At 38.1% G+C, this 15958-nt stretch overlaps 1 protein-coding gene across 2 annotated transcripts in view; it reads right to left on the reverse strand.

The window, feature by feature from the left end:
* The window catches only part of roraa (RAR-related orphan receptor A, paralog a), a 413583-nt gene that overhangs the window by 101487 nt on the left and 296138 nt on the right, over window positions 1-15958 (reverse strand). Inside the window, exon 1 of one of the 2 annotated variants that reach the window (XM_088340220.1) lies at window positions 3747-4492. The exons of the other annotated variant lie outside the window; for it this stretch is intronic. Coding sequence (XP_088196346.1) covers window positions 3747-3906 — 160 coding nt within the window. The 5' untranslated portion in view covers window positions 3907-4492. Of the gene's footprint in view, window positions 1-3746; window positions 4493-15958 lie in introns of those variants that run through there. 2 annotated transcript variants of the gene reach the window in all.

Here is a 15958-nt window from a genome sequence, read left to right on the forward strand (position 1 = left end):
ATTTTTGTTTATTGTCTAATGAATCAACAGGGTTTTTTATTGTTTTATATTACAGGATATTCTGTTGTTTCGTGCGCAATTTTTCTGTATGCTGAAAACTTCAACATTTGAATAAAGAGGACGCAATTAAAATAATGTCTTTAAGAAATCTGATTCATTGCTTAATTTGATAATGAAAATAACCATTTGTTGCAGCCTTACTTGCGACCACAATGGACTTGATCAGAATTGAAGTGCACCTTGGTTGAAGCCTATGGCTCTGGAGTATAACAGCCTAAAATATTGAGTAGAGCTCGTTCTAAAAAAAACCTACTAAATCATCCTGGAAGGGGGATTGCATCATGTGCGGTCCTCTCTCAATGTTTATTTATTTTCTTCATGCTGAGGTTTTTGAGTTTTCCCTTGCCCTCATGTAGGTCTTAGATCAGGGGATGATGTCATAATAATCTCTAGTTTGTAATAGTCTGTGCAACCTTTGAGACTACTTGTAATTAAGGGCTATACAAATAAACATGACTTGACTTGGCCTTATTTTATATTATAATCTATACTTCATAAAACCTCACCATAGATGCACTTGCCTAAATAAACCCTCCTTGTTAATCTTAATTTTAAATCCTTTAAGGTAACCCGCGTTATATTTGCCTTCACCCTAATCTGTGGCCATTTTTCCTTGGGCTTTCCGTGTCCTGACGCTCTAAGTGGATAATGGGGAATCTTGTTAACCTCTGCTTTAATGTGCCGAAGCCTTGCAGCCTTGCAATGGGTCGCTAATGGAGAGAGACAATGAGGAGCGAATCAACAGCAAATATTTAGAACCGCTGATAGGACCTCAGAGCGCCTATCACGAGACGTTTGGCCTTACCTCGTCTGAAGAGTAGACCCCCGACATTTTTTACAGTCTAGTACACACAAATCACATATTTATGCACTGTCTGCACGCGCTCAAAACTCGTTGGCGTGGTCTGAGAAATGAAAAATATAAATAGACCTCATTGTTCTAACGAAGGGGTTAACCGCACGGATGGCTTTCGACTTTCCTTTTTAAAACCACTTTTCTGTCAATAAGCACATCAAAGGAGATTCTTTAATGATGTAACTGGTTTTATTTATTATTTTTTTTCATTTTAATTGTGCTGAGTAGGCTGCCTCATTTGCATGGGGTAATGAGAGGGATGTTTCCATTACAGGTAATTAGGTACTTGGTGAGGAAAGGGAAGCAGAGTACAAATGAAGGGGGGGACAGGGAGGACGCAAAACACAGAAGTGTCTCTTAATCTATTGAAATACTCTCATAGTTGACTGTGGACTTTGGTAAATTGTTAAATTAGCAGATAAGTCATGACAGTAGTGTATGCTGTCCTTAAATATATACTATGAAGTCAAGTACATTTTGATACAGCTTTCCTTCTGATTTAATTGAGAAATCGCAAAGAATGATACCAAGCAGACATACAAGCACGTAACCTTTCACAGCCTCACTCCTTCATAGATTTTTATTATGCATTGTGATCTACATTCTAATTGGCTAAACAAGTCGTTGACAACCAAAACTGTTGAAAAAGCCATATTGGATTAAAAAAAGACATGTTTGGAGGCACAAAAAAAAAAATTGTATACAATATAACACATACAGTATATACGTGTTTGTGTGTATGTGTACTATACAAATCCATATTCATTGAAAAACGTTTGTGTCATGTATTTCCTCCTACAGAAAACATACTGTTTCCCATTATCAACCATTTTCGAACAACACACAGGGTGCCACTGGGGACACCTGTTGATGACCCCCGGGCTTAAAATTCACAAATAGGGTAGGTACTTGTTAAAAACTAATGAATACATGTTCAGAGCTATAGTATGCATTAATTGTGTTTGTTAAGATAATGCTTGGGCCTGTAAAGGAGTTTAATTTTTAGTTTCAATGTATAACACAATATTACATTGTATAATAATTGTAAAAGAAAACAAATATCAGGTTTAAACTTCACTGCTTTCGCCTATCACGTTCTTTTTGGAACTTCCACGATAATCGAAGGTTTGCTGAATTCCGTTTCCCTTTGCAATTGTATTCAAATAAAGACCACAGTAAATGTTAATGACTATAAACAGCCACAAGAGGGCGGACTATTGTGGGATAAGGCATCATCACCCCAATCCTCCATAATGGCCTAATAACGATACCAAATTTGTAAGACGTGTGGGTCGGAACAATTTAGTTCAAATCATAAAATATTTATAAATGTTAATGTCCCATTACAGAAGATAGATGATACAAGGTCGAGCAGAAAAAAAAAAAGAAGAAACCCATGACAACTTACTTCTTATCATGCAATCAATCAACGATAACATCACATGCTTTCATTCAACCCTGCATAAGTCTACAACTAAATGCCATTTGTTTCTTTATGGATATTTTTCTTTTCTTTAGGAATTTAAAAACAGAAGCCACGCTTAATGAAAGCTCGATCATTATCATGCTTATCAACAACGATAAAGGCACATGGATACAAACGTGCTTTCAATCAATCCGACAGAAGTCTATGAACTAAATACCATTTGTTCCTGTATAGATACGTCTCATTTTCGGGCTATTATGCAGAATGTAAATTTAGCAGTTGGGCATAAAGACGGCATCATTGTTCGGTTCATTTTGTTTTGCAGTTAATTCAAAACGACAGCTTCTTGGTCCCTCCTGACTTGTTACTTGGGCCATTTGCATGGCGTGTGCACGTGAGCGTGTCTGCCAAATGAGTCCCAACATTTGTCTGCTCTGAAGAAGACGACGGGCGCATCCAAATGTGTGAAGCGCACAGTGAGTGTGTGTTTGTGCACGTGTGAAACCATGCGTGAGAGAAGTGCGTGCTGCACTCAATGTATGACTACACTTTCACTGTCTGCCTTTGAGTGCATTTCAGTCTGTGTAATGGAGGGGGTGGAAGAGTTGGGATTTGGCATCCTAGATCATCATCACACAGACGGGGGAGGACCCAGTCAGGGTCTCATGGCCGCACATGTAAACCCGACGATAACCCCCCACCTCCCCAAAAAATGGGTCACTGGAGCACTCTCATACACACATCATGACACCCACACACTTCCATCATCTTGTCACCGGACAGTGCCACTCAACATCATCCAAGAAAAAAAGTCCAACAGAGTAGCTGGGATGCAGCCTGAGAAATAATCAACTTTCAAAATTGAAAAGATCCATGCAACAAATCCATCCATCCAAAGCTTATTCTCACTCGGGTCACGGGGGTACTGGAGCCCATTCCAATTGTATTCAGGTAGTGGGCATGGGGCACCCTGAAGCCAGTTTCACACAGAGACAATCACGCACATGCTCACTCGTACCTCGCGACAATATGGATTCCCCACTCAACCTGCCATACATGTTTTTGGATTGTGGAAGGAAACCGGAGAAAATGCACGCAGGAGCACGGAGAATATGCAAACTCCACACAGTAAGGCTGGTAGCTAGAATTAAACCAGGGGCCACTGAACTGTGGGGCTGATGCTCTAACCATTCACCCACTGTGCCACCACATGCAAATCAATACAATGCAAAAAGTATCAGCATGCATTCTTCAGCAACGCTCTGACTTGCAAATGAAATGCAAAGAGTTGGCTGCCTCTGAATAGCGAGGCTGTACTTGTCGACTTGTTACTCTGGCTTCTCGCACAAGCATGAATTGTTATATTTTCTCTCTCACTCTCGTTTGTTTCCCGCTCTGGCTTACCTTTCATAGCTGAAATCACAAAATACATCATTAAGCTTCGGGTCCATAAGAGAAGAACTATCACCCCGCGCACTGCTGTTTCAGCAGCAGCTGGCCAGCACAGCTCTCTGCCTCTCAGCCTTGGAGCATGACCACACCAGAATCCATGTGACTGTGACATCAGCGCTAGGCTCTAACTCCTCCCCAGCATCCCTCCCCCATCCTCTACTTCTCTCCTCCGCCTTTGATTGGCACAGCGTGCAGCCAGTAGGGGCGCTGAGAGCTCAGGCTGGGATGCTTGGCCGCCTTCCTGCTGATTGCGGTTGAGCCCTGCTTTACCCGCCTCTGCTAGACATAGCATTACCCCCACCGTCCCCGTTCACACAGACACACTTATCCGAGTGTGCTCTTATCATTTGAGTCAAAACTAGCAGACACCGCTTCACACTTTTCTTCTCTGTGGTGCAATGTCAAGTATAAAGGGGAGTAAAAAGGGGGCAAATCGCTAACTACAGATGAGTAATGGGTGGAGGGAAGGTGTCAGTTGTGGTGTGAGACATCAAAGAAAAAAAAAAGTGAAAAAATAATATGATGATAAGAAAGGATGTGTCATTTCACAGAGTGAGCCATAAGAACATATGTTTTAATGGGCTAGGAACAAACAAATAACATGAGTTACCCAATAATTAAAATAAATGTAATTGCTGTATACCCTCAAATTTAAACATGCATTGATATTTAACATATACCTAAAGACCAATCATTTTTTAGATGTGTAGATAGTAAATATTAATATACTGGTTTCAAAAAAAACATTTTAAACAACTTACTTTACCATTGAACAATTTTTCAAATGCATATACATTTGTATTTCACACTTATTTCCTTCATGTAGGTTTTAGATCAGGGAATGGTGCATTCATAGTCTGTGGTTTTCAAACATCGGTGGTCTGTGCAGCCCTCTGAGACTCTTTGTGATTAAGTGCTATACAAATAAACATTACTTGACTTGACTTCTTTGACTTGATCATTGTCATGTTATTCCACTTTCCATATGACCAACTTTTTCGGCAAAAAAGCCAGTAAAATGGACCCTATCACAATAAAATGAGATGTGGTCCCAATCAAGAACAACTAGAATGGCACCAAATGACTCAACAGGAAGAGGAAAGCGGCAGGGGAAATATGAGGAAACAGCTGTGAGGCAATGGTTGCCCTGGGTTCTTATGCCTGTCTGGGGTTCATTTTGTTTTATGCAGATATAAGTTGACCTTCTGATTTTAATATTCTATTTATAGTCCTAAATTTGGCTTATATGCGACCATATGTAGTATAAAAATACTGCTTGCCTTTTTAGTGCTTTTTTATAACAACTACAATGTCGCAAATATTTTGATAAAAAAAATAAAAATACCACCAAAATTTTTAACTATTGTACCTGTATATAGTGCAAAACACAACTGGAAATGCTCCTTTGCCAGTACACACACTTGAAACCAAGCAGAGACAACAGATTCTACGCTGAGCCTTGTTGAGGCTACAACCAGACTGTAAAAGATAAACTTACCTTAAGCTGCTCTTTGAAACAAGCTCAACGTTTTCACAAGAAAGGTTCAGAGGAGAAATTGAAACCCCCAAAAAACATGAAAAACTACAAATACCCTAGGAAAGTGAGGTGAAGAGAAATCTCTCATGTTAAGATCCCCTAGCAGTTGTATTGTTCTTAGAGCCTACCATAAAAGTAGTATGTGTTATGCGATCCCTCTAAGGTTAGCCTGCCCAAAGGGGGAAAAATGTAACAGGAAAAAAAAAATTGACAGAGAATATCGTTAATATACTTATGCTATGATTTGAACATATTTATTTTTCTTTGAATCTAGACGGGTATTACGTGAATTTTTGTGACATATAGTTGCCTAATCCTGGTAATCCAAGTAAATGATTATTAATTTACCATGACTTTCGGTGTGACATCCAGGTCAATTCCTCCTGCATTGCTCACTTTAGTATTACTTCAGTATCTAAAAAAACAAAAACACTTCATTTTGAAAGAGTGTTCCATAGACTGGGATTTATAACTGAATTTTAACCCATTAGAACAAACTGGAAAGCTTAACGGAAAACAAATGAGTGTTGTTTATGATTCCGCTAATTCAGCTAGCTGAGATGCTAGCACACAATTGAAAATTATAATAAACTGCTAGCAGAAATTTAGTGTGCTAGTCACGGTACTTATGCCACTCAAAATAACGACTTTTAATACAAGGTTTACAGGAATAAAATCCTAGCTAATACTCTGATGTAAATGTTTCTTTGCTCCACTGATCAGCCAAAAAACTAACATTCATCCATAGATGACTACTGTTTTCTTTTTGTGCAATAATCATCAGCTGAAAAGTAGTACAATATGTTTAACAACTTATGATGGATGGTGTTATGAGTGCACTGCAGGAAAGAGGTCTAAATGTAGTGCAAGCTAGAGCTTTTGTCGGTGATAGGAATGAGTGGAGAGGTGTTGAAAAAAGATAGTGGGATGTTTGGACGTGTTCTAAGGGATGGGCAGGGCACCTGTATGATGCGGCAGGGGTAAACCAGTGAAAGCTTCCAGGCCCTGCTGTTGAACAAAAGAGTGTGTTGTGTCACCCTAACCCGAGTGGCATGGCCGCATTCTTGTGTCCCGTTTCATCTGGACCAAGGAATTACAAACTTGGATGCCTTGGTGCTTAACTTTTTGGGCTGTTTGGGCATTTGGGTTGGCCATGGTCCATGAATCTTTGTGAGTGTTTTTTGCTACTTTTGCCCTTTTTTTTAATTTTCTTTGTTTTTGTATGCATTTGTCTTGCTGTTGGTCACCCCTCTCGAGGGATATGACCAGGGTAGATAGAAAGATAGAGAGATGGATTTTGTTGAATGAAAGCTGTTTAATAGTGCACAACAAAAAATAGTAAAACAAATCAAATATGCCGAACATTTTGCATCCTACATTGCTGATTTCTTGCTGTGATATTTTATTAAAATTAAAATTTAGAAATAGTTTTGTTCCACTGGCAAATGATTTGTGCTCATTTGAAGTTTGAGTTCTTTATTTATGGAAGCTGTTTAAAAATGTATTGCAAACAATAATAAAACAAAACAATTAAGTAAGAAAGTTGCAAATATTTTGCTGATTTTTATTCTTATTTTCCCAAAAACGAAATGTGGATCATAGTGTTTATATTTTTGTTCTACAGGCAGATAATTCTTGCTAGTTTTAAGTATTATTCTTGTTATTCTGCTTGAAAAATAAAATATAAATAAACTTGAAAAACTGGTTGAATAGTAAAATCCATAATTGAAGCAAAACAATGAACTTCATGATCCACAGTGACCACAAATGATAACAACTTTATACTGTCCATTTAGGCATCGGTCTCGGCCCCTGCTTACCATCTCCGTCCCTGTCGCTCTCTCTCCTTTCCCCTTCTAACGCCGACCCCCACATCTTCGCTCATCCTCATATGATAATCTGTTCTGACTCGTAGCCAGCTGCCTCCCTCCGATACATTATTCCGGTTTTAGTGCAATCCAAGCCTTGGCCAAAAACCACGTTGCATTTGGCTTTTACCCCAACAAGCTGCTTTTTCAAATCATCTAAAGACAAACAGTGCCAGGCTTCATTTTCTTACAATACTGTGTTACCTCTTCCTACGAGCTAAATTCGTTCCAGGATCGTACTCGTAGCTCGATTTGCTCGTGTAACAATCTCATTTTCCAGAAATGAAGTAATCCAAAACAAATTCTTCGTCCTACAGAAAGCATCCAAGTGAACCCTAAATAACTATGAAATGTACTTTCTTGATCACCAAAGACATTCAAATTGTAACGAAACATGAAAAATACAGTAACGAGATGCACAAGATGATATGAAATGAAATATAATATGAGTTTTTTTAGGAACACTTATCACAGAGGCAATCACCCTTTAGAAAGATGTGCCACATGGAATGTGGGGAAAAGGTGGGGGGCAAAGCTTGAAGGGGGTAGTGAGGGAGATAATACCGTCAAACTATATGTTTTCCCCGTATTTGAAAATGTGTACGCTGTATCACAATTTCAATATATGAGAAAAACAATAAAAAACACCGATCCCGTTTCGCCCATTTCAGCTCCAATTCCGGATGGGCCCGGCATCTGGTATCAGACAACGTCATCAGAGATTTTGTGGTAATCTACATTGTCTGTTTTGGTGTGAGTAAATAGGTGCTGTGTTGTGTTTGTTAGATTTGTATTAATATTTCAATAAAGGCAATTGCTAGCATTAAAACTGGGAGCAAAATGCTAAGGTTGACAGGAATGAGATGGAAAAATGTTTTATGATACGGAAGCAATTACTGTACCCTCAAAAGTATAGTTATTGTTATTTTAAATGAACAGGCATACAATAAAAAAACTCCAGCATTTTTTGTTTTGCCTGTGGTAGTTTGCATGCACAAACTGGAATGCTGCTGCTGGTGGTGAGCACTTTTAAGCTGTAAGCGGTCTCTTCTGCCCGTAGCTTGGATTTACTCTTGTCCATAGAGCAATATTTTTCTTGGATATCAAAATTTTAGGGAATAGAAGATCATATAAAGAGGTAAAACTGTAGTCCAAATCAAAAAATTGTGAAAAAAATAAAAAAGTAAGGATAAAAGGTGAGGGCTACGAAAAAAAAAAATATTTGTTTACAGCATGAATATTTCAAATTTAGAAATTGTGCAGGCTCATTTCACATTCTCTTTAGGTGCGTCTGACGTTAACAACATGACTGCTTCGCTGTGTATTTGCAAGAGAACGATGATGCTTCCGCCGGGACCCGATTGCACATTAACTATGCAATTGTTACAGACGATTTGAATATTTATTTATTCCCATTTTCAATTCTGGATGTATTTATTATTCATTTGAAGCCGTCGACTGTGTCCTAATAATTGAATAAAGGTATGCCTAACCGTATACAATATGGAAATGAGGGGCTTAACAGCAGTTGCTACATAAATCTTTCCGTGACAACATTTCATTAGGACCCCTAGGATCCATTAGGGAAACAAACATATTAACTTACGTAGTGTCAACAAACTCCTCTTATTTTGCCGCATGTAATGAACAATAGACAGTGCCGGACACGATAGCATCAAATAGGAAGGCCCTGAGATAGAAAATAATCGGGTGCTAACCGTGTATCAAAATTAGCTTTGTAGTTGCCGGAGTCGTCGGCCAATGAGTCTAAGTTTCTTTTCAAAGCACATTTTCTGGAAACTACCACATTTACCAAGAGTAGCGAGAGTAGCGAGAGTAGCGAGAGAGAGAGAGAGATAGATAGAAATAATACACTGTGTCCCTTTGGTGCAAGGATTGTCTCACAGCAATTTGTGATTTTCTATTACAATGATGAAAATGCCAGTATTATAAACCAACCGAAAACAGCGACACTGCTCTAGCATAGATTAAATGAGAAGGGAACAGACAGATTTATTGTTTTAGCGAAATACATAAATATTAGGTCTACAAGAACGTTGGGGGTCACCATTTGTATATACATTTATTTTTCTTCCTATGCATGTTTGTTTACAACCCGGTTGAGAAACGGGTATATCAAGCGTTGGAGCTGAGAATAGCATAATATTCAAAGGTTTATTATAACAGAATATTTCGGGCACAAAATCAGCTACAGTACAATGGCGTGAAAGATTCACGAGCGTGTCGTCAAAATGGCTGACAATTACTTTTATACAGGAAGGGCAGGCTATGATGAAAACAAAACTTTAAATGTAGTAGAAAATCCCTACTTCACACCCATTCTTTGTCTGGCGAGTACTGATAAAGGCCTTCTCCCAACTGCAAACTAAAAATACAACTTGAAACCATATAGGGACTGAATAAAAGCAGAATGAATAGATCTATCGAGAAGTCCGGTAATTATATTAAGAAATACATGATTACACATAAATACACGCATAATCATGGAGTACATTTGTTACGGCAAAATATGTCAACTAGTTATAAATGATTGAAATGATAAAAGAGTTAAACATTGAGAAGTTATATGATCCTACGTGGTGACACATTTCAATATCAATATTATGTTGACGGTAAAAAACATAATTATGGATATGTTGTTTATTTGTGTTGTCAGTGTGTTTACTTTTTAAACTAGGGGGTGCGAGTATAATGCTATATTAAATCACTTTAGTGATCCCAAGAGCCTAGAAGCGATCCGCAGGTTCGAGAGCGTTCTCCATTCGGGCCCCGATGCTGTGGGATGCCTTCCCCCTGGGATTCGATCTGCAACCCTCAGTGGAAATGTTTAAATCCAAGCTTAAAACACACTTCTATTATACAGCATATGAATAAACTATATTTTATGTTGACAATATCTGTGTATTATTTGACCTCATGTAGGTTTTAGATCAGGGAATGGTGTCATAATAGTCTGTAGTGTGCAATAGCCTTTAATCTTTGCAGCCCTTTGAGACTCTTTGTGATTAAGGGCTATACAAAAAAACATGATTGACTTGACTACTACAATACTTTACCATCTAAAGATAGTGACGATAGTTTTATACTCAATCTAAATGAAATGTGTATAAAGTCGCTTGAAAGTAATGGTAAAAAGTAAAGTATTTTGTTCCGTAGTGATATTTGATTAACTGCTTCTGAAATCATTTGGCTTAAATTAGCCTATTTACACTGAAAAAAAATCTCTTCAGAAACGGTGGTATTATTTTCAGTAGCAGAGGCACTCATGTTGCCGGGCAGACTTTTCCTCATCACAAGCTAATGTCTCATGAGAATATGCAGTCTGTGGCCAAAAAAGAACCTCACCATTGTGCCAAAGCAGACATCAGATGACACTTTAAAGTACAATTTGAAAGTGTTTGTATTTGTGTGTGGTCACATACAGGAAGTGAGTTTCTGTGCTCACGATTTTCATCCAGTAGACAGACACATTTCAGCCGCAACATTAGGTTCACCTTAAACATACAAGACCTGGTGAAACATGTTTTATGTTTTTTTTATGATAACAATCAGTTTAGCTTTTGTTGGAATGCAGTAGGATTTAGCGCTATGACTTGAAGATTGCAGTAGGGTGTTAACAACACGAGCCCATCAAGATCCTTGAGAGGTTAATCAATGATCTAATGAACATGTAGCAGAAGCTTATTGGCATTCTGTCACAAGCAATGTGCAGCACACAGGGAACAATGCTGAAAAAAAAAAAAATCTCTCCTTGGGGGAGAGGCCGGTATCGCTATGCCTTTTCATGATTTGTCATATAACGCATATACACGCATATGAGCCATATTTTTAACCATAAAACACAATATTGGAATATTGGAATCATGGGGTCGGCTTATATGCACATAAAGCAAAAGTAGGCAAGGGGGCATGAAAAGCATAGTTGCCCAAGCTCCCAATGGCCCACAATGGTGACGTGTCACCCTATCTCTTCTTGTTATCCAATTGGAGTCAGTCTGATTGTGGTTGTGAAGGATCACATCTCATTGAGTTGCGATTTTTGTGTGTTTTATTGCTTTGTTTGCCCATTATGATTCACGATGAGGTGAATTAAAAGCAGTAGGAAAGTATTGTAAACTACAAAAATTATGTAAAAGTGTCCCCAGTTGAAGCACTGTTAGAAGGTATAGTAAATGGTTTAAATTTGTTTTAATTTCATTACATGTATATCAAGCATTACCCCCTTTAAAGATAAACAGACTTGTAAAATGATTCCCAATATGGTAGTTACCTTCTGCCCTTTCGATTGACACTTTCCTCGGCCTATAGCAGGCATCGTTTTCATGGTCCACAGTTAGCATTAGCCTATACCAACTTTGATAAAACGGATATCACCGCTAGTAAGTCTGAATAGCTTCAGCCAGTTTTAACCAAGTTAAATGATGATTGACACATTGGTTAGCCAATGAAAATACAAACATTTTTATGCCTTTTTCCAAGGGTTGTATTCAAATCAGGGCCGAAAATAAGACAATAAGTGATTCATTTTCATGCACCATTATCACTCACAAGTGAGCAAAATCATTGATCTGACTTCTGCAAAGAGAAGTTCAACATTTACAACACTTGCAAAATGTCTAAGAATTGGCAAAGGTAAAATACAAATTTGCAACATTTTTAGTGTAGTAAAGTGGTCGTCTCTAAGTGGCCACTTTTGTAAATGTCCAAAACTTAAAAAAATGTGTAAGATACAATGTTTAGTATTTCCTATTGTGATCAAATATGACATGGTACCATGTAAGGCTTCAAGCCATTGTCTCACCGGTTTCCCAGCGAAGGTGGCCATGCTACATTCATCTGCTGGCATTTAATTGCAAATGTAAATTCGGGCGAGAATAAAAAACATTTATTTCTTTGTGTTCCAACTACGAGTGTTCAATGTTAGTAGCACAAGCAATGCTCATTTCAGTTCCAGAGTCTTACCTTTCAAAAAGGAATAAAACAGTCCATCATGTCCAAATGGTTGAAGAACGGCATTGGATTTGCTCTGAGTACATCTTGGATTGTGATTTTGGGCAAATTGTACAGGAACATTAGGAGGCTAAATGAAATAATTACATCTATAAATTGCCAAAATTTCTCTAAACAGACCGTAAAACTGTAAGTTCTGCATGTATCTATTTACACTAATTAAATAAACAAATACAACAAAAGCCTTTGCAAAATGTCAACATTGAAAAAGCTGCTCAAATAAGTATGCATGACTTATCCCTAAAGGTATTGACTCTCCCGTATAAATGATATATGCAAGATGCCAACCCCCTGTATTTAACAGCGTGTCAGCAGTCGATCTCTTCTTCACGCTCTCAAGCATGAAATTTATTATGAGTTGCATATAAACCCTAAGTGTGCCTCCGTTTCGATCTATCGCGCCTTGCCTCCTCTTTAGATTCCTTCACGCAAATGTATTTCTTGTAAACAAGATTCCTGGAATTGAATTCAATTGTGATGAGGCGCTGCGGCATTGGCCCGCCGCCCTCCCGAGAGGTGGAGCGGACCACAACTGATAATAGCCTCATTAGCGCTCTGTCAGTAGTCGTTCTCCACACAAACACACGTTTAGTGACTATGCAGGCACAGCAGAACTAACTTTTCGGCCACCGTGTCCAAAACAAGAGACTTGTCATTTGTGGAGCCTTGCATTCCGACTCTTGGCTTCAAATCTGTTAATAACCTACTCTATATATCCCGATTTGTGTGTGTGTGTGTGTATGTGACTTGTGGATTCAGAAACAGCTTAACCGATTTTTGAGAAAATGTACACTGTTGTAAATTAGTCCTCTGCGAGTGCCTTTGGCAAGGTTTTGTGTCAAGGCCAAATCAAAAACTACCAATATAATAAAAAAACTCCATTTTGTGTGGTGTGCTTTTGTGGTGTATTTAACGTCCTCTGGTGAACGAATCTGGTACTGCAACTCCTAACCACTGACCATTCCCGGCAGTCAAATGCGACCTTGATCTCTATCTGTGAGTGCAATGGTGGGCCATTTTGCTTGTTTGTGGATAAAAAGCAAAAAAAAAAACCATTGGCTTTTAATTTTGATGTCGTATGAATCATATGGCTATTAGCTTATGCCTTCTATAAAGAAACATTAAAATATCAAAACAATATATAGTTAATAATACTTATATATAATATCAGTGTCGGAAATAATGTATGCCCAGACGCCTGGGGCGTGCATCTTTTACGTCGGGCGTACATATTACACAATGGTGGCCGAAAACTTGTTCAGGAAAAAAAAAAAAAAAAAAAAAAAAAAAAAATCAAATCAAACGTTTGCTTTAATCCTATTTAGAAATCTTCGTTCGGTTTGTAAATTTCAGAGTTTCGGTTTGTTTGGTAATTTGCATACTCGGCAGCCAATCAGAAGCCTTCATCGAATAACTTCATGCTTCCGGACTCTTCCGAGCGTTATAAGGTCGTGCATTTGCATATCATTTTCCAAAGGAGACGTGCAGAGAACACAAAAACATGGATAAGTGGTTAGGAATCAAGCCAAAACCTCAGCCACAGAAGAAATATTCAAAAGAAGCTAATAAAATTTATGACGCTCCAAAACGTAAACGTCAACTAAAAGCATTGTGTAAAGAGGAGTTCACATGGCTCACAAACATTGCATGAATGAAGATGAGTAAATACAGGTACATACTGATGGCAGATGGAAAACAGCGATGTCATATACATGCAATAAATGTTATAAGTAAATTTATAATAATCTTAAATTGAAAGTGTTGTTCTGTTATATATTCTGATTATTAATCCTTAATACTTTGCAACAATGGTTTTTTTTTTTTTGCGATTAGTTTTCTTACCATGTTTCAAGTTGTGAAAAATGGGGCAGGCAACTTGGTGTCCGGTAACTTTTTGTCCTGATAATATACATGTACATAATTAGACAACATCACAGATGAATATACATCTAAAGGGAAAAATGAAATTGTACTCCACTTTGGTGTGTCGTGACTTGAGCTGGTACAGTGGAGATAGTGAGAGGATGCAGAAAGGGGAGGACACAGCGGATTCAAATTAAAACTGATTCCAAAGTTTCCACTTGCGAAATTTGTCATACCCTAATAATTGTTCATTGCTTTAGTCACTTCCTTCATCCAGATGACTGGCACGATAGTTGATTGGTTACGGTCATATTCCTTAGTAAGTGTAACGTTGTGCGTGCTTTCTTTATATCTATTGATAATTGTAAGTGTTTTTCAACGGTAACCATATTTTTGCTTCTCCCTTAAGAATCACTTCAAATCTAGGAACCCATATCCAACAAATAGAGTACAAAACAATACAGATTTGCTTTACTTTAAAAGCACACACAATTCTGAAATGAAACAAGAGAAAGGCATTGTGGGAGGGAGTTCAGCTGTGACTATATTAACAACTTCATGATGCCATGACCGAAACCGATAAGAGACCAGCATCTTCTATAATGTCAACCAATAGCAGAAAAGCATCTAAGTGATGTTCTAAGTTTGAATGATCTACGTTTTAGTGCAGGTAAAATAATTGTTGTTAATGTCGTATGCTGGGAAAAATGTCGTTATGAGGGTCTATAAAACATCATATTCCAGCTCCTATCGTAAAAACATTGTAGGGTAGGTACATATTCCTGTATTTCGTAAACTCAACAGAATGCCCTCGGCAGTGGTAGAATTAACAAGCTGCAACAAGCACACCATGAAAAACAAAACAGATCAATTTAATATAGATGCCGAAGAGTGTGGGGTATAATATAAGAGCCGTAATAGCACCGGCCGACACTGCACAATCCTAAACCAATTTACGGCCATCTCGAACAATTTCCTGCGGGCTTGTGGGAAGACTTCAATAAATCACAAAAACAACACGCTGGAAAATATACACAATGAAAAGAGAGACGTTGGAATACGTCCACAGGTGCAAATACAGTACAACAATGCATTCACAAATCTGGGTTTTCTTAACCAACTTCCTGGGTAGCTTTGAATTGAGAGTTGATTGGGAATATTGAACACACAGATTGATTCATTCTTGGTCAAGTCATAGGATCAGTATTGAGATGGGAATTGGCTGCCATTATTTTGAGCGAGGGAAAATAAAAATAAGACCTTCCTGTGCAAAGCCTGCATGTTCTCCCTGTACTTGCGCGGGTTTCCTCCGGGCACTGCAGTTTTCTTGACATCCCCAAAACATGCATGTCAGGTTAATTGGTTGTATGTCTCTGAGTGCCCTGTGACTGGTTGGCAACCAGTTCAGTGTGTTCCCTGCCCACTGCCTGAATATAGCTGGGATGAGTTTTGGCACCCCCGCAACATTACTAAGGATAAACTGTGCAGATAATGGATGGATGAATGGCTGTAACAAAATGGCAGCTAGTTTTAACCACAGCTAAAACAGACAACCTTCACTGTAAAACATTTTACACCCGTGGAAGAAATGTTTGCTAGTTTTAAGCAGAATTTGTCATGTATTAGGAAATTGTTTTCTGACAAGATTTGAATTTTTTTTTCAGGAAAAACATACACATACCTTAAACAAGCTTAAATATGCAGCATGTACATCAAAATGATATGCTTGCATTCATTTATACATTCATTTCTTTCTGCAGTTTTTTACCGATTTTAAAACCAGTGCTGTTCTATGTTTTTCAATTATTTTGGGTTACTTTTGAACAAACAATTGAATTTGAGTTGAATTTGAGTTGAATTTGAGT

This window comes from Urocampus carinirostris, chromosome 7 (genome assembly GCF_059441175.1).
Source record: "Urocampus carinirostris isolate Australia breed hairy pipefish chromosome 7, RoL_Ucar_1.0, whole genome shotgun sequence".
NCBI classification, from domain to species: domain Eukaryota; kingdom Metazoa; phylum Chordata; class Actinopteri; order Syngnathiformes; family Syngnathidae; genus Urocampus; species Urocampus carinirostris.